The sequence below is a fragment of the Solea senegalensis genome, linkage group LG19, assembly GCF_019176455.1.
Source record: "Solea senegalensis isolate Sse05_10M linkage group LG19, IFAPA_SoseM_1, whole genome shotgun sequence".
Taxonomy (NCBI): Eukaryota; Metazoa; Chordata; class Actinopteri; order Pleuronectiformes; family Soleidae; genus Solea; species Solea senegalensis.
The window spans coordinates 13,834,110-13,860,223 of NC_058038.1; the positions used below are offsets into that span (position 1 = coordinate 13,834,110).

The following is a 26,114-nucleotide window of genomic DNA, read 5'->3' on the forward strand; positions in this document are numbered from 1 at the left end:
CTGTTGACCAGGGGAATTCCTGGCAGGGTGATTTTTGAGACTCAAGGACTGAATCACATTGCCAGGGATTTCCAATGGCTGACATGAAGAAACCAACAGACACACTAACGCTGGGGCGCGCAAACTCGCACGCAGTCGCGCACACCTTCCCTCGTACTCGCCGTCACAAACCGACGTAATGACCCAGCTGTGCGGCTGCAGGACTTAACCCACATGTGAGCAGTGAGTGTCTGCCATGTTCACAGTGGTTAAGTTCTGCCGCCACAGGGCTGCAGCCTGCAGGGAGGAGAACAAAGGTCAGGAAGGGGCAGCGAACGACCGCACACTTAACGTCAACACCAAACTTCGGACCATTCAGCGAGACATTGCTGAGTGCAAAACAAAAGGGCCACTACTGTGGGGCCCCAGAGCCATTTCTGCGTCATATTAAGACAACTCACTATTGTTTTGGTAGATGATAATGAACTGAGGACAAGAGGGTTCTTTAGGCGTGTATATATGTGTGTGTGTACAAGAACAGGTATGACTCTATAAGCTCCTCGTAATGACTGGTAATTTGTTGCAGCTTATGTGTGTGTGTGTGTGTGTGTGTCGATGTCTGCTAAATGTCAGCTGTCTCATTAGTGTCGAAGACGGTTTGTGCTGCGTTCAGGGGCGTAGCAGTGTGTCATCTCACGTTGTCATTCATCTCAATCACTCACACGGCTGCTTGGAAGTTCCCGGAAGGTTTTTTCAGTGTACGCGAGCGTCCGTGTGCGTTTATATTCTCCTAATCTGTATTTTTACATTAGCATCAGTGTCAGTTTGTTGTGTGTGTGTGTGTGTGAGAGAGACAGAGAGATCACCTCTGTCTGCCCCCCTGCTCACCCCCTGCTGGGTCGGTCTCCTGTGCCTGCTGTGCTGATAATCAGTGTGTGACGTCGGCTGGCTCAGTTCAGCAGGAACAGGGGACTGGTCTCATTTCCACACACACACACACACACACACACACACACGTTAATACCATTTTAATGAATGCCTTTATAATGAATGTGATACACGTCTAAAGTTGTCGTTACAATTGTTTGAAACAGTCGTTTGTGTCACTTAAGTCATTCCTTTTTTTATCCCCTCAACAGATGTTTACACTGCCATTCGGTTTTTCTCATTGCATTAAGAACATTAACAGGCAAAGTGTAATGGCTGTATAAAAGTTTTATTTAATAATAAAATATATTTGACGCTTTCCTTTGATTTTGTTTGTTTTAAATGTTTTGCTTTTAGCAAAATGTAAAGTGTGTGTGTGTGTGTCCCAATAATGATTTAAATTAAACTTGTTCTGAAAAGCAGTGTGTGTGTGTGTGTGTGTGTGTGTTGTGCTTTGTTAATTAAGCACGTCTCCATTTCCTCACCTAAATTCTGTATTGACAAAACACATTCTCAGCAAGTTTTGAAATGCTGGGTTACAATAACAACTACGGAAAGGTACCCAGAGAGTGCAACATGTCAATATTTACACATATCCCTGTTTGGATCATCACCAAAATCTGTCCTTCCCTCGGCATTAACCTGCACTTAGACAAGAATGAGGCAGGAAACGGAATCATTTCAATCCAGTTGTGTCACTTGAGAAAGAGCTTGCGTTACAATTATGCAACATTCACGTCTGACATTCTATGAACCGAGGTATGACACCTACTCTACACAGCTGCAAAGCTGAAAGTCGTCATGGGACTCTCACCAAAGAGAGTCAACAACTTTAAAAAGACATGAGGCAACAATAAAATATAGTGTCATGTTGCCAACATAAGTTAAAAAAAATAACTTTGAGGATAATTATTTCATTTCACAAAGGTAGATGTTTTCTCCCGAAAGGCCGATAAAAACGAAAGCAAACGTGTTTCGCATGAACAAGGGGACGAAAAGACGATAAAAAAAAAAAAAAAACATTTACAAAAACTACAAATTGAATCTCATCCGCTAAGGAATGCAAAGTCAATTGGAACTCTTATTTTTGATATCTGTGCATGATTACTTACTGCTCAACAAAGAGTCAAAATAGTAAGTCATCAATCAGAACTTTTCACTTACCAGTTAGTGGAGAATCCTCCTCCAACATGACATGTTTGTCTTTTCACCGAGAATATTTATTCATCTATTCCTGTGTTCATGTAATTCCTGGAAAAAAGGGTTGCAGTAAATACGTGTGATGTTTGTTTTCTAAAGGTCCAGATGTCTTGCAGCCATTTTCTCAAAGATATAAGGTCACTCTATACTATTGAATTAGAGATTTAAAAAAAAAGACAAAGGAAGAAAATCATGCTTCGCTGGCTCGTTTGTTGTCTCTTTGTTTGCGCCACATGTTTTATGACACGTACAGTGACTGCAGTGTGGAAGTCCTACGTCTCAGCTTGTCTCTACATCATATAGACCAAATATGAAGTTTAATGTGAAATTCTAAACCTGCACATCCTGTCACCATGGCGACCAGTGTGGTTAAACCAGTTATAGAAGGAGTAAAAAAAAGAAAAAAGGTGACGGGACAGTGAGCAGTCATCCGGATGTTTGGCCTTGCTGAGTGGTTACTATAGCAACATTGACACAAAGCCGTCATCGGCATCAGCCAGCTGCGTCAGAGGAGGAGACGGCGGTTCAACTGACAACTTCCTGTTTCTGGGAAAGCAGCAAGAGTTACAGATAAAAGCTACGTCACCTCCCTGTCATTCCATGTCACTATCTCACACACCTCTCTCTAAAGACTTCTCCGGCTGTCTTTATGTTTATTGCCCTATTGTTTCCCTGTGACACCTGGTTAGGTACCCCTCTATCTCAGTTAGCTCCTCCTCACTCTGTAAATATGATATTTCTTCCTCCCACACACTTGCACCGGCTCACCTGCTGCTACCAGCTGACCAATGGGCTTCTGAGTAGTGAGTATCCATGGCAACATAACAGGTAAACAGAGGTGGAGATAAGGTAAATCACCTCTGCTCACAAAAGTGTCCAGTACAAATAAATACACTCTACAAAGAGATGACAATTACGAAAGCACACGTAATGTACCTGTCAATTGAATTTCTATTTATTTGAACACTTTATTTATATTTCAGCCCATTTAAGTCTTGCATGTTTTACATAATTTTTTAAAGTAAGTTTTATTCAAATAATTTACTTAGTTTTAGTTTTCTTAAATTACATTTTTAAATTTGATATGAACAATTTAGTTGGATATATTAATAAAGGTATTGAGGTATGTGAATGTGTCTGGGAGTGTATACAGTGTATAAAAGGTGCTAGATAAATAAAGATTGACCTATTGAAAAAGGGGAGAGTTAAAACTTAGGGCAAACAAGCGTGCAGTTTCTCTTATTGCTCTTTGAGCATAAAATAATGACCGACAGCAAGTCAGACGAACAAAGACCACCCACTATCACTGGAAATGACACATGTGCACACACACATACACAGTTTCCTTACTTGTTTTTTTTTAAGTATGAATATGTAAATGTGCACAAATATAGTATTGTGTCATTTCCTCTCTCTTCCCTCCACTCTTCACGAATCCACACCCTACAGCTGTACAGCAGGTCAGCTCCATCCCTCTTCTTTGGTCTCCCTCCCTGTCTGGGTTTTCAGTTCTCGCCATTAAAAAGAAGTGACCAAATCGGCTGGGAGAAGAAGAAGAAGGCATAATTGCTGCGGACTGCCACAGCCATGTACATCACACAGTATACCGATTGTTCCACTATGGAGGAGGAGGAGGAGGGGGAAAACACTTTCCACGCCATACAGACGCCAGAGTATTATCACAGCATGACTACAGCTCATCCACAAACACAAACTCGATCTCCCTCTGTTCAGCCCTCTCAGTCTCTCTGTAATCTTTCCATTAAGTGGCAGAGCAAACATAAGTTCCTATAGAGCTGAAAATGTTTGTCAAGAAAAAAATCTCTTAACTGTCAGGCCCTGGGTAAACACACACACACACACTTAGTGCCACCGTGAATAGGAAATGATAGGACGACTGAATGGAAAAGCAGTTTGTACCGAGACAGGAACGCCCAACTTCTGTATGTGACACATGGGGCTGAGGTTGTTGGGAAGGTTGACCTTATCCAAGGTCCAATTTCATTTCTCCAGCTCCGTTTCCATAAAAGAAAAGGTCACAAATCCCACTAAATAAAAAAGACACTGTGACAGTTCAAACATTAAGCTTCAGTGACTATAATATATACACACGTGATACAACAAGTACTATATTGCCATTTCCATTCCAAGGACAGCACGGGCTGGGAATATAACAATGACTGTGTGCAGAGGATATGGGAGCAGTGATTAGCCACAGGAAATGTCCATTCCCACAACAGCAGACTGATGCATTACGATGGGAAATGTCTTGGGAAATGTCTATCATTGTTACGAGATTATGCGGTCGATTTTAACCACGTTCTTAATGTACGATGTAATGCTTTAAAAGCAAAGGGGTCCTAATATTCCAGCCCGTAAACACTTGAAATTTAAAATACTTATTTACTTTACACATTTCTTACATTATTGCCAAGAAATTAGCTTTACTTTAATTAATTTCTGCCAAAAGTGTAACGAACAACTGCACCGAGGACAGATGTGGTAAACGGAGTTGTACAATAACCAGTCCAGGCACCTTCTGTTAGTTTTTTGTTAGAGTTTAACTCTCTGTGGTACAACAAGCTACTTATGAGTCCTCCTCTTGTTCCTTTAGGTTTAAAATGCAACTCAGGAGCATATAACTTTAATATTTTTAATTTAGATCATAGGTCAGCAAAAACATACATGGCAATTATTTTATACCAGAAACCAAAACATACTCCAAACATAATAAAAGTGAAAGTCATTGTCACAGTCCTATACCCTTATGGCCTTAACACACACACACACACAATATTTGTAATAGCCGATTAAAACCCCACTGAATAATCATGATTTTTTTTTTTTGAGCTACACAGGCACATCTTTCATCCTTGAAAAATGAGGTAAATAAAAACCAAAAACATGGCCAAACAAAACAGCACTAAATGGAAGTGTTCCCTCTCATGTGCCTTCTCTCTCTCTCTCTCTCCCTCCCTCTCTTTACACATCCAGAAACAAAGTTCAGCTACATTTCGATGCATTCTTGCCGGTCTTCTCGGTGCATGCTATATCCTGCTACCATGCGATTTCAGCTGCCGTAGATAGTGAAGACAAAACGAGTGTACATGTTTAAACCTGCCAATATTGGAACTGAAGGTATTAAGACAGGAAGCCCTCACCACCACATCCCCTTAAAATACAGTTTTATCACTTGCAGCATCGCACGTGGTAATGTTGCTTCTTACAGGCGCTAAGTCATGACCATGTGAATCCAATGGAAACGTTCAGAAGACCGACTCCGTATATATGAACTGGGCAAATGAGCTGGCCAGTGTTTCAAACAGCAGTTAAGGAGGCAGCCATTTAGTCGCTTTTCTTGTCAGCAGTCAGCTTGTCAGCATGGAGAGCGAAGGTCTCTGCCACTATCAGAGGGAACACTAAAGAGGCATCTGCATACACCTGGGAACAAACAACAACAAAGCAGCGTCACTCTTCTGTGATAGCGTTGTGTTTGTGCTATGTTGCATGCCAGCGACTATCAACTGAAACCAGTTCCTGGTTTCCATATCTGTGTTTGGGTGCTCTGATGTCACACTGTGCCCTTGAACCAAATGCTGTGCAGACACTGCCACCATGAGGCCAAAGTTGGGACTACAACTCCTTGTTGACTTGTGACATCTGCTAAACAAACCAGCTCCATTATTTCATTCTTATCTCTAACTTTCAGTGGGAAGGAAATAAGTTAAAATGAAGTTCATGTAGGGTTTAATTTGATGGTTCACATTCTTGACTGCCCTCTCAAATGGCACATATTCCTTACTTTTGGACATAAATTACACATTTGTGAGACCAGTCAGTATTGTAGCAGGAGAAATGTCTGATACGAGATGGCTTTATCGATCCAGAAATGGAAGCTTTTGCAGCATATTTTTGCGTGAGATGTAATTTTAGAGGATAACACTTTCCTCCTCATGTTTTCTTTGCCACACTTCCTCAGTGCAGATATATATGACACCAGCAAATGACCACTGCCAGCACCGGTCAAAGGCAAAAACATTCAGTGCATGAGTATCGGGGGGGGAAAAGGCTGCTTGAATTCTGATATAACTGTTCTCACTCATGACACATAGTCACATATTGGATATACATCATATCTGATCTAAGATACTGACGCAACACAGGTCTGATTTGAATTGACGATACGATTTGTGTGTCCTCCAAGACCTGAAATAAAATTCAATCGGTATAGGTATAAATCCAATAATATATATATATATACACAGTATATATCTATATCTATATCTATATCTATATATATATATATATATATACACATATATATATATATATATATATAGATATGTATGTGTATTAGTCATGTGTGAAACTACATAAAACATCTTGCCACTTAGACATTCAATATTCATATTGTACACAAGTCACAAAGGTATAATAGAGTCTGAAAATCATTGGAGCGACTACATGTCACGTAAGAGCTAAAAAAATAACACATTAAAAGTTAGTGTTATATAAGCCACTGTCATTGCACCAGGACACCCTTGCAAAATTGATGTTTACTCTCAAGGAGTTTCATTCAAGGTAAAATTAAAGTTAACTACAAAATAAAATGAAAAGAAGATTATCTTTACGACAGAAAGCAGTTAAGATGCATTATGTAAAGGCTCACCGTCAAAGGTATCTGAGAGGTATATGAAAAGTGAAGAGAATGAAGGGGACACACTTAATATATAATAACTTCTGATAAATACGATAATCGACGAGAGAACATAGTTTGACAATGCTCTTGGTCTAGTCCTAACCAACACTGACAGGATACATATATCGGTACCTTGACAGGTTTTGCATCTGTTCTGATCTTGCCCCAGGATACGGCCTCGTCGGGTCTGGCCCCAGAGTCAGAGCCATCATACTCCTGACCCGTGTTTACAAACACCACGTAGTCGGCTCCATTCCTCTGGAAGGAGACAGAAGACAAGCCATACAGTGTGTTTGCGAGGAGGTTTGTTGTGCTCTCTCAAATTAAATGAATGTTGTTCCTTTTGCATCTTGATAGTGGCTGTGAAATTAAATTGACTTACCATGAGATTTGCATTGGCTATGTGATGTTTGACCAGCCCTCCTCCCAGAATGATCATTCCTGATTTTTTGGCAAACACTGCCTTACTGTTCATCCCACGAATATCTGAAACAAGTCCATATTCACAAAATATGACGTCCACATACGACCAACTAAGACCCTTGTGGTGATCTAGTTCTGTACTTGTAAAGTTTTATACCTTCAACTATATCCAAGACCAAGCCAGGGTTCTTAAAAGAATGGAAGTAGATCATGTCTCCCAGAGAGCCGTCCGTCAGAGCAGGACTGAACACTGGAATATCATTCTGAAAACAGAATATAACAGCACATCTACTGATCCATGGGCCAGGCCACACTGTATGTACTCATCAGAAATAGCGAGGGAAGAAAGCAGGATGAAAGATCATTATTTATTGTCAGAATTTGTGTGTTGTGTTTTGAGCGTTTGGGTGATTCTGTCGCCTACTGATCATGTCATTACAAACCTCCACTGAAAATATAAGACAGACAAAAACAGGACTCACTTTGTACGCCCAGTAGTAGACAGACTCCGTATTATTGATCTCCTTGCCAAGGCGATGAATCATTTTGGAGGGGGTCCAACGAGTTCCCTGAAAAAACGTTTGCCACATCACATTAACAATATAAGGACCAATTCAGAAACATCTACATAACTTTTGAGGAGAGACTAATGATTTGTTGTGTAAAGTATACAACTAACTACCACTAGCAGTAGTAGTAGTAGTAGCTATGGGTGCAAAATAAAAAAACATATCCAAATCCACCACCTCTGTGTTCTGCTCCAACAACATCTGATCCAGGATGGGCATCAGCCAGTCTTCAAACTTACAGTAGTTATCATTGGGCACCAATAGATTCCCTATCCTTCAAACAGTAAGGACAGAGAGATGGAAAGGAAGAAAGGATGTATAAACAAATTAGGATCTGATGCATAAACTCTACCAGACATATGCATTGAAAGTTATCATATCACATTCAAACATTGACCATTGGCAATGTTTATATCATACTACTTAAAGCTGTGGCGTGCAACTTTAAAATATAAAGAAAATGTCCACTACATTCAAACCATTGTCAAATAAGTTCACCTATGGCGTATTTCCACCGGCTCTACTCGCCTCGCCTCGGCACGGCACAACACGGCACGGTTTAGGTTGCATCTCCACTACAATAAAATGTTAATTTCCCCGAGGGAACCTCCCAAAGGGATCAATAAAGTCGTCTGTCTGTCTGTCTACCTACTCAATGCTGCCGTGACTTCGTTTTATTCGCGACACACACAAACGAGTGACTAGTGACTTTACACCAGACTCCTGGTAATTGTTGGAGATTAATGCACGTTTTTAGGATTGTTAAGTAGTTTTAACTTATCTACAGTTCCGCACTGTTCAGCTTGATTTGTGTGTCCCATTGATTTGCAATGGAAACACCTCACATCTTTCCATGCATGCTTGTACTTGAACATGTATTTATCTCATCATTGCACACTTTGGCAACATTTGTTTAAATTCACTATTAAGTAGCAGTTGACAATATAGGAAATGTGCATATTTGCTTTCTTGTTGGGAAAGATCAGTGAGGCTGGGTTTAGAAGGTGAATATAATCACACAAATGAGCTAATCATTTGAAAAAAAAAAAAATGCACTGCCCACTACGTCAAAGTAATTTGTTGGAGCCAAGTGTAAAACGTAATGTTTATGGTAGACCACCATGATCTGCATAATTAGTTACCACGTTTTGCCAACCTGTTAATCCCTTTCAGACGAAGATCCTTGCCAGGCAGGCTGAATTCTCCCAAGTATGTGTGAGCCAGACATTTGATCAAATCCTCCTCAATGCCTCCAGCGGTGGTAACAATCACATCCACCTAACAAAGCATGAGAGATTATGCTATGTGGGAGCAGAGACCAGACCGGCATAATTACAAAAAGTGTATGATTTTGTACCATTTTGTGCTCTGTCAAATAGCGGATGCTCTCTCTGACACCAGAGCTGATGAGGTTGGAGGTGTAGCCCAAAAAGATGGTGCAGCCTGAGGTGTGGAATGTTTCGCCAGACTCTTTAGACTCTGTCTCCACTGGCTCAAGACGCTTCTCTATCTGTGTAGATTGATGACAGGTTACCAAATCTGTGTCTTAAAAAAAAAAAGGTAATTTCAACACCCAACAAAACAAACACACTTGTATATGTTGTTTGATGACAACAGAAATGGCTCTTATTTTAATTTCCCTGATTTTAATAAATTCAGAATGACAGCATTACCAGCTTCTGGACAGACCACTCCCTGTATTTTGGGAAATTACAATATGTTACTGCTAAGGGGCTCCTAGTAAAATCCCACTCACCTCCATTGTTTTGAGAAGGAAAAAAAATCTAGTCACTGTAATCCTGGAGGTACAACTGCAGAAATGATTATGGGCAGAACTTCTGGAGCAGAAGCAGCAGTGATTTAGTTATTTCCAGTGGTGAAACACAGTGGTGGCAGTGGCAGTTGTGCAGCTGCAGGGTCGCACTGTACATGCAAAGCATGAGCATCCTACAGTTTGTATTTCACCTGATGTTGAAACTAAAACTCAGGCTTGGTGATTGGGGACACCAAGGCTCTTACTGTGAAAATAAATACTGATAATCTTTTCTAGATTAAGTTTCATCATCTGTAGCAACGGAGTTAATAAAGTGACAAAATTTTTCTATCTTGGCCAAGACCACTTCTTCCAGTTGCCCTCCCATCAACAATACACAGTAAATCCAACAGTTTAACACTAAAACACTGTTTGCAATTGTGTTACATTTATTATTATTTTGGGAAGATAATGTTGCATGGCATTGTTATACACAATAAAGCAGAGTTAATGGAACATTAAAAGAAACTTGACATAAATCCACAATTTTATCTTGTCCTAATCAGAACTGGTGTTGACACTTTTAGTGTTACTTTCACACAGCAAAATTGACTGTGTAGTAGAGGGCAGTGAATGATCATCATCCCTTTTGCGGTGTAAGAGGTGAAGTTACCACATGTTAAATTTCACAATCGTTCACCGTGACTAGCATCCAGTCACCATGGGAAACCATTATACCCAAGGTATCATGAGGGATAGAAATAAGGTGGATAATAGAGCTGCAACTAACGATTATTTTCATAATCAATTAATCTCTCGATTATTTTCTCAATTAATCGTTTGGTCCGTAAAATATCAGAAAACCTTTAAAAAATGTTCGTCAAACCTGGAAATGATGATGATCAAATGTCTTGTTTTGTCCACAAACCAAAATGATTAACTTTAATGATTTCTTTGTTATCCAGAGCAAAGAAATTAAGAAAATACTCATATAAGAAGCTAAACAATCGGAAATCTTGTTTTAATCATGAAAAAAGCTTAGAACCGATTAATCGATTGTCAAAATAGTTGTTGATTAATTTAGTAATCGATTAATAATGGATTAATTGTTTCTGCTCTAGTGCATGATGTCACAAACAACACTCATTCCTTTTACCATGCGGTTGATCTCCTGGATGGCCAAGCTCAAATTGCTGGCCTGGAAGCCTGTGGTGAGGTAGGACTTCAACACTGCATGGAGGTCAACGCCCTGGTTGAAGTCATAGCCTCTGATTTTGGTCATGTCCTCCGGCAGGTCGCAAGAGGGCTTGAGGACGGCTTCCATAGCAAGAGAGGGGGCGTTGCTTGTCATCTCTTCAGTGGGGAAAAAAGTGTAAGTAGCATGGTTATAAATTATAATCAGGCAGGTGCACAATGATCTTCTTAGTCTGTGGTTACAAGTATCAGCACTGTTCTTATAGATGCAAAGTAAGAGCACAAAACTGCACTGCTGAAGGGTTGACCAAGGGTTGTTTTATAGAATCACCAATATTATTGAGTTATTACAAATATTGTGCCACTGTGGCTCTTCTACCGACTCTCCTTCTTGGTCATTTACTCTCAAGCTCTCAAAATGTTTTCCTTTCCATTCACCTTTATCAAATTTATGTTCAAGTAGCGCTTTTTTGTAAACTTTTCTTTCTAACATGTGTTATCACCAGCCGCCATTGGATCCCACCTCTGTGCCATTTACAGTACAACTACATGTTTCGATTACGTACCGTGTAGAAGCTGAGCTAAGACCAACTCTAGTAGCTTTGTATTAGCAAGGTTATTAAAATCTGAACCGGTATTACAATGTGGAATCGTGTAGAAAATACAGGGTCCATGTGACGAAACAAGCTAACTAGGAGTTTGTCTTTAAGCACAATTAAATAAGTGAGGACGGGTCCAAACCTACCGGTTCTTGAAGAGACGTAAGAATATGACGATGGTTAAGTGGAGAACTGACGTTACAGGACAAGAAAGAGGCTGTTAGTGAAAACCGTGAAAGCTATTTTTTTGAAAACATTCAATGAATGTCTTGAGGGGTGTGCGCTAGCTCTCACTACGGAAAGTGTGAAGGAACAAACTTAACTAAATTGCCTTTAGCAATCCTCTTTAATTAAATGAATTAGTCTAAATAAAAGGTTTTATGTGTGGCGGGAATACTGTATGTCCATACATAGGTGTGTACACACACACGTATTAAAACATGTAAATAAATAAATACATTTAAATAAATACACGTTGAACGTGTGTTTGTGACAAGCGCGCAATTTGATGACGACATGATCGTGCACCGGATGCAGTGTCAGTCAACAGTTTCGCCGACATTCGACGACTGGCAATATATCAGCAATCTATGCAATTTAATGTGTTTATTGGTCGACAATTCCGAGTCAGTTAACAAATATTGTCTAGCTGTTTTTTGTTTTTATAATTTTACATCAAAGCACTGGTCTCCACAATGACAATGATGTAAAGGTACGAATGGAAAACGCACTTCAAAGTCAACGGCATGAGTATCGAGCATTCCTATATCCTATTCCATTTTTTCGCACAATGCACATGTTCTAGTTTTATGTTTACATAGCGACTGTTGCCTCCATTTTGTTGCATATACTCAAGGGAACTACGATGGAGATATACTCACAGAGTGGAATAGACGGTCACGTTTGGCTGGTCAGGTGTGTCTATTTTTTGAAGCAAGCCAACTGCGTGCTGCGTTTCACTTGTGGTCAATTTTTGTAGTAGGCTTTTTGGAAAATAATGTCACAGTGTGTTTGGATTTATGTCCATAGATTACACAGTTTAACACATGCAACCAACAAAACAGTATAGAGGACGTTTCGCGCTGCTTCGCCCTGCATTTGTCAGCCATTTTCAGGGAAAACATGAATGAATCGGTGGCATCAACGTACGATGAGCAGGGTGGACCGGACCCAGTGGAACAGCTAAGCAAACAGCCTCCAGATCTAGAGTGGTAAGACTTTGATTTATCCTCAGTTGAGTGGCAGTTGGTGACAATGATAAACAAGTCATGCTTGTCCTTGTATTCCTTCCAGTCTTCAGCCTGCTGGTCACCAATCTTCAGCAGGTGTTGGCCCCTCCTCACCTTTGGCTGAGACAAGTGGCTTGTTGTCTTTACCATGGGAGCTGATAATCCAAATTGCTTCACACCTACCTGCACAGTGCGTCACCTCTGTGCTGCCAAAGGTAAGTTAATTTAGTTGTTTGACAATGGTTAGTGTCAAATTAGTTCATGCTATGCTAGCAATGCCTATCACCTCTGCACAACATCTTTCTCAGTATAGCTGTGTTTCCATCGCATGTTGCCCGCTAACATTCCCACACTGCCCACTGGAAGTGACTGGTTTGTGTCAAGACAGAGACAACATCAGCATTGTGGTAGTGTAGCGAGATTGCTGCAAATAACTTGTACCATGAATAAAAACACAAAGTGCCCTTAAAAACACCTTTGTTGTTAATCAGTTTGATGGGATATGCGCTTCCTGCATGCAACATGTCTATATGTACTGTATATATTTGTAATATATATAGTTATTTCTATGTGCATGTGCAAGTACACCCTTGTAATAGTAAAATCACTCAAAAATGCCCCATCATGCCATAAATCAGAAGCTTCATTTGACAGATCTTGCAGATTTTGGGATTATCTTGAATCTCTTCTCCTCTTTCTAGGTCTGTCAGGCATTAGGTAGTGTGAGTAAGGACATCACAGCTTGGCAACTCCGAGCTCATAAGTTAACAGGAACCCAAACTCCCTTTCCAGTGGGGCCAAGGGAGGATTTTGATTGGCCTACTGCTTGCCTCGAGATGGAGCAGCTTATAAACAGCTGGACAAGCCACACACATCTTTTAGCCAAACACACCCAAGAAGATGAGGAGGGAAGGAATCAAGGGAGGCAGCAGCAAGGGGCAGTTCAGGGAGAAGAACCAGTTCCAGAAGGACAGGGAGATGGTGGAGGGGCTGAGGTAGAAGGGGCACGAGTGGTTGCACTGGAGGCTGCATGTGGTGGTGGTGATGAAGGGGTGGAGGTGGCAGTAGAAAGTGATAATGGGGACATGCAGCCCACACCACCAGCACTGGAATGCATCACCATTCAAACAGACCACATTGCCCAAATTGACTCAGTCCTCCTGGTAGGAGGAGAGGGGACAGTTTGTGCTACTGGTTCCAGAGACTGGAATGTTAAACTGTGGGATCTTCACACAAACTCTAGTGGTGCACTGCTGCACAGTTTGGGAGGTCCAAGAAACTTCAGTACTCATCAGGGCTGGGTCTGGTGCCTGGCATCTCAGGGATCTCTACTGGCTTCAGGGGGCTTCGACAGCACAGTGAGGCTGTGGGACCTGCAGTCAGGTGGTGCAGAGAGGGGTCTAATCAGAGCTGGGGCCACTGTCCTCTGCCTGTCCTATCAATCGGATGTGTTGCTCGCTGGGACATTTGACAAGAGGATCAGCATGTATGACACCAGAGGTGGGGGAGTGTTGAAATATAACTTGCATGACAGACATGATGAGTATGCTTGAGTTTGCTTTTATGAACATAGTACAGTTAACACTTGAATCAACATTTGTTTTGTTCAAATTCATAATAAAGTGACACGTTCTTTTTTTATGTTACAATATTATCTCCAGCGGCTGAACCCCTGGTGAAGAGTCTCCGTCTCCATGGTAGTGCTGTAATGTGCCTAGCTGCAGATGACAAGTACATTATCTCTGGGAGTAAAGACTGTAGTGTGGCTGTGTTTGACCGTAGGGCAGGCAAAGGCTTGAAGAAAATTCAGGTAGATGCACCCAAACACTCACATGGTGAAAATACCCTGATTTTAAACATAAACATAAACTCAAACCAACCTGTCCATTTCTAGCTGAAGTCATACTTGCTGTCCATGAGCTACAGTGGTAGTGAAGTATGGGCAGGAGACAACAATGGCTTGCTCCACTCCTATTCCATGCAAGAGGGAACTTTGAAACCCCTGCTCCAATTTGATGTGGGACACAAAGCTCTGATTACTGGCATCCACAGGTCCCCTGGGAGCCTTTACACCTGTTCATCTGATTCTACTCTCAAGGTAGAAATAAAGTCCTTGTTACATCTATGTGGCCAACTATGCTTCAAAATTACTGCTTTATAAATCTCTGTATTGCAGGTCCACGTTCCTTGTGCACCTCCAAGGACATTATGCACAATGTATCATGAAGCCGGAGTCAACGGGGTTAGTGCTTTTATTTAATTTAAAAAATATTATATTTATCATTTCTGAAATGTTCCCAGCTTCATTACCATCTCACCCATTCCCCTCTTGTGTCTTTCTAAAAACCATCAGCTCAGTGTGGATGCTGGAGTCCTTGCTGTAGCAACAAGGGATATGTTTGTAGAAGTCTGGAGGCCCAGGAAATGAAAGAGCAACACTTGGAACCTACAGTATGTGGCAGCAGTAAAAGCAGGTGGAGGCAAAACCAGAAGCTTTCAGTACTATACTGATCTTGCAGCATTTTTGAATTCAGGATTTCTACCACTACTACTACACAGAGGTGGGTAGAGTAGCCAAAAAATGACTCAAGTAAAAGTACTGTTACTTTAAGATAATGACTCAAGTAGAAGTAAAATTACACATGAAAATAATTACTTGAGTAAGATTAAAAAAGTATGCAGTGAAAAGACTACTCAAGAGCACAAGTACTGAGTTTCAGGCCTTTTGATTTATTTTTAAAATATTCAGAGCAACAAAAATGGTACAAAATAGACACAACATAATGTTAAACAGCAATGTTCAAATTAAGATATATTAAATAATAATATTTTAAATAAAACAATAAATGCGGTCATTCTACGGGAAATTAAATACATCACCCTTTAACTAAAAGTACAATAAATTAGGATTATCCAATTCAGATAATAATAAAGAAAGCTATTAAAAATTAAGTAACGATCGTCACTTAGCCAAATGGAACGGCTTGAAAGTACCATTCTTTCTTTAAATATATACTCAAGTAAAAGTAAAAGTAGTATGTTGCAATAAAACTACTCCTAAAATTACAATTTATCCATAAAGTTTCTCAAGTATTTGTAACGGAGTAAATGTAGTGCGTTACTACCCACCTCTGCTACTACATACAACATACATACATAAATAGCTCTCCCTCGCAGTTTGCTGGGTATATTAATATGCTAATTTAACAAATGAAATGAACAAATGCAAATTCAGACAGTTGGTACAACACATGGTCATACACTTTATTTTATTTTGCTGCACAGACAAACAGACTACTGCTTTATCCTCCACATGAAGGTCACGAGGCCGCTTCAGCCGATCCCAGCTGACAAAGTGCGAAAGGCATGGTCTCCCCATGGACAGGTCGCCATGTCCATCGCAGGGCAAACATACAGACACGAACAACCATTCACTCTCATACTCACTCCTCCGGTCACTTACAGTCAATGGAGAGTGTCCATGTAACCTCTGCATGTTTTTGGACTGTGGGAGGAAACTGGAGGAAAAAACTCACATCACGAGGAGATAAATGTTTAAAATGTGTAATAAATATCTTTTGAAAAGAGCGCAACCAATTGTATAGCTATATTGCAATTTTAAAAAAAAATACCCTCTTTGATTCAGTTGAGCTATCGCTACCGACAATAAGCTCATATTGAAAAGATATTGCTTATACTTGTCACAGCCACCATTTTGTGAAACTCAGATCTTTTAAAGACAATGTTTTTGAAGAGTTCTCTAACTTGCAGCCCATGGATCAAAGGCGGGGCTGCTAGAGACGCTACATCGTGGAATGAGCACAGAGAAACAAAGGCTCGCTTAAGCTGTTAGACAGGCCTTTTGAGGTTGTTTTTCCTCTAATTGTCAGAGAAAAAAACACTGGTTCTACAAGAAAGGTGAGGTTTGGTGTACATGCAAATATAAACATTTACCCACAATGACTTCACATATCCTGTAACAACATATGTGCACATAATAATGAAGAAGGGATAGAATGAAGACAGAATACTGAGTATGTTAATTAGTAATTGGCAGTAAACGGTGAACAATATTTTATTATAGTAATAATAATACAATGGGTTATATATTCATTACATTATTAAATGGATTACATTCAACACTAAGTTGTTTTAGTTATAGTTGTCCTTGCGTGATTATTTTATTTATTTTGTGTCATAATTAGACTTTTTTCTTTTATTGTTCCACAGCAAAACAAAATGCAACATCATGAATGTATGATATGATTTTAATATATTTTGTCCACCTCTATTAACCAGTTTTTGGCGGGGCTTTGGACATTTTTTTCACTTGACCAGCCACATCCTGAAAACCCTGATTTAAATGGTCAGTTATATTTAAATGTACCCAAATCGAGTGATAGAAGATGTCAATAAATGGTCTGAACAACTAGCATTCGATTCATTCGCTGGATTTCTTCACACACCATATGGATCATCTTTGCTCAACTTTACTTGATTTGGGCAGCTCCCAGGAGGAAAAAGCCTTTTAAGGACACAATAATGATAATACAGGGGCTGAAGCAAATAAATAAATTAAAGCCATTAAGTGAAAAATGTCATGCTGTCGTCTTCACGTCTAAATCACACCGCACCAAATGTGGTAGTCAAATGTGCATTCTGCTCTCCCACTGACATGGTCTGGTCTACGATGATAATCTGTTGTCAGGACTGTCAAAGCAGCACACAGGTCTTCTTATCTTTGAAAGGATTGGATGAGCTGGCGATGCCAGTGAGCAGAGGGTCACTGTGTCTGTGATCCTTACAGTACTGGATCAAGTCTGCTGCTGTCAGGGATATCTGCTGGGACAAAGGTGAACAGGCTGGCTTCAACTAGATTCCAAGCATTTTATTATTAAATTCAAACGAAATTAAGGGTTATTTTAGTACATAATAAATGCATGTGATAATGAGCGGCTGTCGATTAACATTTTACATACCTTGATTCTCTCCATGCTTGCCTCTAGCCGCAGTTGGTCGATCAGTTTATTTGTCTGAAGAACACTGTTGCTGGTGCACGTCTTTTCCGACATTCCGCGGTGTAAAGGCTCCAAATTTCCTATGGATCTGGATTTAGTGACCTCCTTCAACGCCTAAAGCAGTAGCTGGAAATTGATTCAAAGTTGTTTTCCTTTACTGTACCTCATCCAAAGAGTCTGCACAGGTTGTGCACAAGTGTCTGGTCAGAAAAGCATTTGACGTTCCCTTTTGACCTGTAAACCCCCTTTTGATTCACCGTTGCCAGTGGTTCAAAGACTTTTTTGATGTGAAAGGTCATAGAACACAGCCGTGGAAATGTCACTCACATCACAGACTCTCCTGTCACTGAAGTTGAAAATATTATCAGGCAAGGCAATATGTTGTGCTTCAGGTGTACTGTTATGTATTGTCTGTTTAGAATTGATCAGTTTTGTTGTTAGTGTACACAGGATTTGAAAGAAATGTTAGGCTGCTAACAGTGTTAACAGGTCTGTGTGAAAATTGTAAATGCAGCTGTTGCTGTCTATTTGTCCACTGTAATGGACTGTAATCATTGTTAGTGACCACTGATCATTTCAAATTTCCATCTATTAATTACAATTAGCAGGCTATACCCATATACAGTCTTCCAGTTTGCCGGAGGATGCCAATGCAAAAGTAACAATATATTGAGGCTTGGTGTTTGCAAAGAAAAGCCAATTTGAGTTGAAGTCAATGGGGAAATTACCTATGGCATTTATTTGGTACTTAATTTCATGTGATTCATATGTGACATTTGTTTGAACATGTATTGCATATTCAATTATAACCTGTTGTCAGTTTACATTTTTGTCTGATGGTCCACATTCATTTATTTATTGAGCACCAGCAGCTTATTTAAGTAGCCTATGCATTTTTCATTCATTCATTTTTCAGTCTTAACAATATATAAGATCAGACTTAGCATCCACTGTGAATCAGTTCTGGATCCTGAGTTATAACCATCAAACCCCTGAGCTGTGTTTAAATACAGAAACTGAAATATAATGTAAAGAAATATTGACTTTTTGATATTCAACACAAATTGAGTCAAACATACTTTGTTGTCCCTAGAGCAGGGGTCTCAAACTCAAATGACCTGTGGGCCACTGACTGTCTCGTCTGGTCAGTCAGGGGCCAGTCAAGTAAAAAAAAAAAAGCCCAACTTTTTTGGGAAAATTAACAGTTGCGATGGACATTATGAGCTCAAAATGACATATCAATATGCCGTATTAACTACTTTTTCTATATGTACCATTATTCTGTACACCACTTTGGTCCACTGTGTTTGTTTTGTGCTTTACAAATAAAGTTGGATTGGATTGGATAATTCTGAAATATAAGTGCTTGTTTTAAAATGCAACAATAAAAAAACATATTTATAATGCAAAATTAATCTATTAATTTAAAAATAAAAACATTACAACAAAAAACGTTACAACTTCATATTGTTTGGAGGGCTACATGAAATCGATTGGAGGGCCACATGTGGCCCACGGGCTGCCAGTTTGAGACCCCTGCCCGAGAGGGACATTTGTCTTGTGTAGAAGTGCTTCAACAGCTTCAGAACAATACAAAGCAAGACTTGGAATTCAATTTAATGCCAACTGTTGACCCCTTATTTCAAGATAAGCAGTATGTGGTCAGCAGGTATTGCTTTCCTCTGTGCTGATCACTTATCTTTAAGATAACCTCATATGTCTCATTCTGCCACCCCTTCACACAAGACCATCTTAGTCAAGGTTGTTCTCTGCAAGACTCATCTTTTTCAAGAACACCATCTCTCTAAAATCTACCCCGAACTTGTCTTGAGCACTCTCTACTCCTGCACTTTCCTTCTTGATCTTAACCAGTATAGCGCTCTCCTCCTGTTGGTCTCTAAAGAATCTTTCTGATTTCATTGTAAACTTAAATAAATGTTTTCTATTAAAAGTGAATGTTTTTAATATGTTGCACAATTTTATCAACACACTGTGAAACACACCACTGCACAATTTGGGTGTCTGTTGGTAATGATATTGACATTCTACCAGCGTGATTACATAAAACTGACACACACCGCTTTAGTTTTCGTGTCTACGATGAATTCGAATCATTTTATTTTAACTATTCTAGCTGTGCAGGTTCTCAGTCGTTCTCTGTCTGAGTAACGACTGAAAACTGAGAAGGGAGAAGACAATAGAGACGCGGTACGAGTAAAACGCAGCAGAAACTGTGCCGTTGTGATTAAGAACACCCGCCTTTTACCCTCTCTTGTACGATACACACACACACACACACTTCATACAACAAGCCAGACGCGAGCAAGTCAGACACGCCACCACAGCCATGACGTACGCATCTGTGAACCAGGCGAGGCGGAAGAGGAACTAACGATTACAGTCGAGGTTTCCAGTCGACAACATAAAGTACCGTAACAACATCCGTGAATGAGTTTCCACACTTAAATACCGGCAAATTAACGACGTTTGGGTAAATATACTTGTACTGGGGGTTTACGAATGCCCGTGCCGCCCGTTATTGGGTGGTGTTTCATTTCACATAAATGCACCGTTGGTTCAAACATGTGTTTGGCCATTAACCGTTAGCAGTGGTAACGCCGCTAAACGTAAATCCGCTCTTAGCACCAAGAGCTACAGCTACAGGAAACCATACTAAAGTAGATTTTATTTTTATTTTTCAGTCAGCCCAGTAAAATACGTTATCAAGTGTTTCAATTACCAAGATTAATCGATATTGTCAACCTCAACCAGATTTTAATTTAAACGATGCACTGGTGCACATTATTGTGGTGTACACTATTTGATACCCGAAATAATGCGTACGTGATTCGCTGTAAGTCGCTTTGGATAGAAAGCGTCTGCTAAATGACATGCAATGTAATGTGATTTACGTGAGTTTTCAATGTGATGCATACACGTAGTTGCTTAATTAGCCCATTTTCTACATTCCACCTAGTTTAAATCAATTGTCAACGCGGTTCTTTTTACAGCAACTAAACCAAGAATCTCGGTGACTGACGTGAGTAAATCCAAGAAGAGAAAAGCGGTCATGACGTCACTGGTAAGCTGTGTATTTTCTCTTTACTCCTGTGCTCAGTGTGGTAACAAAGGCACACGTGTGCACAGCATCATTCACTACTGTTTACCTGCATCACATTCCTGTAATTAAATGAGACCTGTTCTTGCAGTACAGATGGTACAAACATTTGTAAAGAAATCCTCTTTGTGTTTTTCTTACAGGGGAGCAGCAGTTCCTCAGCCACAGAATACACTGTGCGTGTCCCCAAGTGAGTAACAGCAACTGTTGAAAAAAATCCACAGAAAAGTGTTGCCATGTGTCACCACTTTGTAGTATTTTCTGTGCAATTCTTTATTTATTTCAATAATTCAAGTGTGATGTAATTGATGATATATCATCAACTAACAAGGGTCTCAGTAGCAGAAACAAGTTAATTATTCATTGCATTCTGTTTGTCTGATCAATAGAAACACCAGCAAGAAGTACAACATCATGGCCTTCAATGCAGGAGACAGAGTCAACTGTTCAACTTGGACACAGGTGGGTGTCATATTAGCATGTATATACATGATGGATGGCAGTTTGTATTATACCAGCCAGTGGGTGGGGCACAGGGTCAGTAGTGGAAAAAAAATACAAGCTGTGTGATTAATTAGATCACATTAGCATTTCTTGATGGCAACACCTCCCCCACTCTCCCTTGCCAGGCTCGAATGGAAAGAGACATGAGTGCTCGTCGTATATATGGGGAGGAAGAGACAACAGAAGGTGCAGCCGGAAGTGAGTTTGGCAAAAAACAGCGTGAGGAAGCACGACGCAAGAAGTTTGGAATTGTGACACGTGAATTCAAAGTTGAGGACCAGCCCTGGATCCTCAAGGTCAATGGCAAGGCTGGAAAGAGGTGAGAAGGGATGCATTTCTAAATCTATTGATTTTCTCACATTTGCACTACATTGCATTCAGGGGGAGCACACACATTTACGACCCACAATTTTATGTAGTAATTATTATACATTTAAAGGCTTGATAGGTAATCCCAACTGTTTGCTGTCCTTCTGTCTGTGTGCATGTTTGTCACAGGTTTAAAGGTCTGAAGAAGGGCGGCGTTACAGAAAATGCATCATACTACATCTTCACACAGTGTCCCGATGGAGCGTTTGAAGCCTTCCCTGTTCATGGCTGGTACAACTTTACCCCACAGGCCAAACACCGAACTCTCACTGCTGAGGAGGCTGAGGAGGAGTGGGGCAGGTGGGAAAGGGGATGAACGGGGACGGTTCTGTTTGTAGAGGAAGAGTTTACCTCACTGCAGTGGTTGTAAACTATTTATACACAAGTCATTCCGGTCTTTTTACAGGAGGAACAAGGTTGTGAATCACTTCAGCATCATGCTTCAGAGGCGTCTCCGGGAGCAGGAGCACGGTGAAGATGAGGGAGATGAGGCAGAGAAATCGGGGAAGAAGAAAAAAAAGGGGGGCAGAGGGGGTGACCTGTGTATTCATGACCTAGAGGATGACCTGGGCATGAGCAGTGATGACAGTGACAGCAGTATGGGAGATGGTAAGTTGAAAGAAACAGCCATATGTGTCCACGTCCTCTTTCCCTCAGTCATCGTGAGTTTTTGCTTTTCCCCTCAACCTATGTCTTCATTGGGCAGATGGTGAGAACAAGTCTAAGGTCAAGAAAAACACAGGTAAAGGAGCTAAGAAGAAGAAGCCAAAAAGCAGTGATAAGGAGGCTTTGGAAGACAGTGATGATGGTGACTACGAGGGTCTAGAGGTGGATTACATGTCAGATGAAAGCAGGTCAGATCTATAGTGTTGTTGCACATAATTGCTAATGTATAAACCTGTATGCTTCCTTTTTGATCAGTATGAAGTTCTGTTTCTAAATTTAGCTCAGATGAAGAGCCAGAAAAAGGAAAGCCCAACAAAGGAGAGGAACTTCCTAAAGGTTAGATTGTCTAATTACTGAACGCATCAAGCCACATATAATATATATAAATGAATATGAATAATATCTCATAAGAATGGCAATATATGCATCTATAGTTTATAAAATGAAAACTAAATATTTGTTCATTATAGGCATTGATGAGGCATCTGAAAGTGAAGAGGAGAGCGAGGAAGAAAAACAGAATGACGCTGAAGAAAAAGAGGAGGAAGAAGAGGAGGAAGGGAAGAAAACCCCAGTCCAAATTGAAAAGAAGAAGAAAAAGGGTACAATCTTCAAATGGACAACTTAAAGAAGAGGCGTAAATGACAGTCCTTTCAGCTTGAATTGACTTTATTTGATTTGTGTGTAACAGACAGCAGCGGAGAGTCAGACACCTCGGATGACAGCGACATTGAGGGAGAGACGGCTTCTGCTTTGTTCATGGTGATTAGAGAGTGTGTCTGTGGCTGAGTTAATGGATATTTGTGTCATTTATTGGTATAATAATTAATTGGTTTTTTGTCATGAGCCGGGACAAGTACCCTAAACTTTTTATGTGGCGTTCATTCTAGTTTAATGAGAAATATGCGTTGTGTGATTGTGAATGTATGAATGGTTCTGCATTAATGTGTTCATGTTGTTTACTTATTTGTGCTGACCAAACATGTAGGGACATGTTACTCAGAAAAAGCGCACTCCACCAAAACGTGGAGGGCGTGGCTCTGCAGGCAGCTCCAGGACTGGCAGTCGCCCTGGGACACCATCCATAGACTCCGCCTCCACTTCAAATACACTGCGTGCAGCTGCTAGCAAGTTAGAGCAAGGTATAGTAGCATGTTGTGACTTTTACACATAGGCACTTACTTCCCCCATCACTTTTTTAAAACCACAGATTGTAGTTGTCACATATACATCATATAATATCAGAGAAGTAAGTCGAGCAGACAGCCCCTCCTTATGTCCTCTGTCTGCCCAAGAGCCCACCTGGTGTATTTTTATTATGGAGGATGCCTGTGGCTCATTAATTAATCCTGAACTAAAATAAGATGACAATTAATTTAGCATCCACCTGGTCGCGGAAATAAAAAAAAATCCACTCTCTGTGAAATCTACAGCTTGGGAGATGGTTCTCTTAAAAGTGGTCATTGTTTAGAACTTGTGGCCCCTCATTTCATTGAAATCTCTCTCCCGCACAGGTAAGCGACAGATTCAGGGTCCTGGCACTGACTCACCAGCTGCAAAAAGGCTGAAGATGGAGCCTAGCAGTCAGAGTCCTGTTCCTTCTGGGAAGAGTACGCCTCAACCTCCATCGGGAAAATCCACCCCAAGCTCCAGGTGATATATTGACAACTGAGCTGTGCACACACCCTGTGCCGGCGTGGTGCATTCTATACATCTATGGATTTGAAATATGTGGCCTCCCGAAATGGCTTTGTTTTGGTTTCATGTGTTCTCTAAAGTAGACAAGCCAGCAATAAGATAAGCCTTTTGTAAGTTGGCACTTATTGCGTGCATACATGCCTTCTGCTGATTCTAGACCCAGGGAGTGCCCATAGCATAGATAGCACTGTGTCAATACTTCATACAACCACTCCTCAAGAAACCAGTTTTCTTTTCCCCTTCACAATTGTTGTGAGATTGTGAAAATAAATACTTCAGACAAAGCAAGGGACAAAATGGTGATATTAAGGGGCTGTACTACAGCATTTTGTGTTGTTTCTGGGCGTTCCGCGTGGACAGATATTTCTTGAAATGATGACGTCTTTACGGGGATAGTTTTGAAACTATCTGTGTCTATATTTTGATCCAGGGACTGGGAACAGGATAAAACTTATGTTCTTTGCTATTCATATGCCCCACAGTGATGTGCAACTGACGGAGGAAGCTGTGCGGCGCTATCTGATCCGTAAACCGATGACGACCAAAGATCTGCTTAAGAAATTTCAGACCAAGCGCACCGGCTTGAGCAGTGAGCAGACTGTCAACGTGCTGGCACAGATCCTGAAACGCCTTAATCCTGAGCGCAAGAATATTAATGACAAAATGCACTTCTACCTCACCGAATAACTGATGGACTGAAGGGATGGTTAGGTGTGTGCAAATGTAAATGGCTAATGCTGTGACATGCCATAGGATCAGAGTTTGAAAATGTATTCAGAGTTCATTCAATTGTATTTTTTGGAGGTTCAGTGTGTAAGGTTTAGTGGTATGTTGTAGTGAAGGTGCCGATCGCAGGCCCCATACCCTCCCCTGAAGCTGCCTTCGGGTTACGTAAAAATGGCTACATCTCGAGAGCTAGTATTTGTTTTTCTGTTCTTGATAGTGGTAAAAACATGGTGATGTCAGACTCCATGGTAGAGGATCCATTCCTGAAGTAGCTGTAAGGGTGATACCAAGACGACGAAAACGGGGTCCTTACTTTCAGCTGATAATAGATGAATGGAAACACAATGCAAATATAAACCAATTCTGCTAATCGATCTGTCCTTTACTTATCTTGAAATAACTTTTCACTTCACAAAATGTCACACTAAATAAAAAAAAGACTGTTGATGTTGAGTGAGAAACACCCCAGACTCTGTAAAGTGTTTAACTTGGAACAGGAGATAAGTCCTTAAATGTGATTTTCTTACACGTTTTTCTAATAAAAATGTAAAAAGTGCTGCCGTCAAAGTTCCTCTGTTTTTATCCTAAATAAAGGGGGGGTACATTTGCCTCCACCCAGGCTGAGGGTGGATGCAAGTGTTCATTTGAATGTCTTATTTGCATGTTGAGAGTGAAGCACAGGTACCAAAGCTTCATGTTGTGTATCTTGCCACAATGTAAATATTCTTGAGTAGAACGTGACCTCACATACAGACTGCTGCTTCTCCAATAAAAATATAAATTTTATTGGAAACAGCTCAGATCTGAGGAGAACTGAGACAATACCAAACATGTTAAAAGGGGGAGAGTGGGCTACATGTTGTCAAATCCTATTTTCTTATTTTCCTATTTCATTCTTAAACAGGATTTTTTTATCCCAAGACGTATGCTGATATCGCCTCCTGCTTTGCTTGTCTGGATTTCATCAGCTATAATAAAATGATCATGACTTGATTAGGAGCAGTCTGTAGTTACTACTGTTCACACAAGCAGCCCGGATGAATGTAAAATGTATTTATCATGAGGCAAACATGGTGTTTCGGTTATTTTTTTGCACATTTATTTAAATAAAATACCTCAAATCTGGGGCCACACGGCAGTGTAGTGGTTAGCACTTTCGCTTTGCAGCGAGAAGACCCGGGTTCGAGCCCCGGTTGGAACAAGGGCCTTTCTGCATGGAGTTTGCATGTTCTCCCCGTGTGTGCGTGGGTTCTCTCCGGGTTCTCCGGCTTCCTCCCACAGTCCAAAAACATGCAATGTGGGGATTAGGTAAATTGGACACTCTAAATTGACCATAGGAGTGAGTGTGAGCGTGAATGGTTGTTTGTCTCTAGCTGTGTGTGGCCCTGCGATGGATTGGCGAACTGTCCAGGGTGTACCCCCGCCTATCGCCCGATGTAGCTG

At 40.6% G+C, this 26,114-nt stretch overlaps 3 protein-coding genes and 1 long non-coding RNA gene across 8 annotated transcripts; 3 read left to right on the top strand and 1 right to left on the bottom strand.

The window, feature by feature from the left end:
* Positions 1 to 4,745: 4,745 nt before the first annotated feature.
* On the bottom strand, positions 4,746 to 11,676 carry dhps (deoxyhypusine synthase). Its single transcript, XM_044050040.1, has 10 exons — positions 11,490 to 11,676; positions 10,707 to 10,903; positions 9,155 to 9,307; positions 8,954 to 9,075; positions 7,975 to 8,071; positions 7,711 to 7,797; positions 7,386 to 7,491; positions 7,188 to 7,291; positions 6,938 to 7,063; positions 4,746 to 5,547 (listed from the first exon to the last, which is right to left on the bottom strand). Exons 2-10 carry the CDS (start codon positions 10,899 to 10,901, stop codon positions 5,452 to 5,454), a joined length of 1,086 nt encoding a protein of 361 aa, XP_043905975.1. The 5' UTR covers positions 10,902 to 10,903; positions 11,490 to 11,676; the 3' UTR covers positions 4,746 to 5,451.
* Positions 11,677 to 11,862: 186 nt separating this feature from the next.
* fbxw9 (F-box and WD repeat domain containing 9) lies at positions 11,863 to 15,886 on the top strand. Of its 4 annotated transcripts, none has more exons than XM_044051404.1 (8): positions 11,863 to 12,554; positions 12,637 to 12,787; positions 13,274 to 14,072; positions 14,234 to 14,382; positions 14,467 to 14,670; positions 14,749 to 14,814; positions 14,926 to 15,046; positions 15,858 to 15,886. In XM_044051404.1, exons 1-7 carry the CDS (start codon positions 12,466 to 12,468, stop codon positions 14,998 to 15,000), a joined length of 1,533 nt encoding a protein of 510 aa, XP_043907339.1. In that variant the 5' UTR covers positions 11,863 to 12,465; the 3' UTR covers positions 15,001 to 15,046; positions 15,858 to 15,886. The 4 variants fall into 4 exon arrangements, with proteins under 4 accessions (XP_043907339.1, XP_043907340.1, XP_043907341.1 ...); XM_044051405.1 differs by lacking the exon at positions 15,858 to 15,886 and having other exon boundaries at positions 11,863 to 12,258; positions 12,373 to 12,554; positions 14,926 to 15,346; XM_044051406.1 differs by lacking the exon at positions 15,858 to 15,886 and having other exon boundaries at positions 11,863 to 12,055; positions 12,200 to 12,554; positions 14,926 to 15,346.
* Positions 15,887 to 16,881: 995 nt separating this feature from the next.
* Positions 16,882 to 18,413, top strand: LOC122785550. The gene is made up of 2 exons (XR_006362297.1): positions 16,882 to 17,425; positions 17,579 to 18,413. It is a non-coding gene; the product is annotated as an uncharacterized LOC122785550 (long non-coding RNA).
* Positions 18,414 to 19,942: 1,529 nt separating this feature from the next.
* On the top strand, positions 19,943 to 25,227 carry gtf2f1 (general transcription factor IIF, polypeptide 1). Of its 2 annotated transcripts, none has more exons than XR_006362209.1 (14): positions 19,943 to 20,081; positions 20,602 to 20,672; positions 20,852 to 20,898; positions 21,098 to 21,170; positions 21,338 to 21,531; positions 21,711 to 21,881; positions 21,988 to 22,190; positions 22,288 to 22,435; positions 22,528 to 22,583; positions 22,718 to 22,849; positions 22,939 to 23,009; positions 23,223 to 23,389; positions 23,762 to 23,900; positions 24,428 to 24,677. XR_006362209.1 is itself a non-coding variant. In XM_044049952.1 (14 exons), the coding sequence occupies exons 2-14, from the start codon at positions 20,661 to 20,663 to the stop codon at positions 24,630 to 24,632; spliced, it is 1,605 nt and encodes a 534-aa protein (XP_043905887.1). In that variant the 5' UTR covers positions 19,948 to 20,081; positions 20,602 to 20,660; the 3' UTR covers positions 24,633 to 25,227. The 2 variants fall into 2 exon arrangements, 1 of the variants encoding a protein (XP_043905887.1); XM_044049952.1 differs by having other exon boundaries at positions 19,948 to 20,081; positions 23,236 to 23,389; positions 24,428 to 25,227.
* The last annotated feature ends 887 nt before the right edge of the window (positions 25,228 to 26,114 follow it).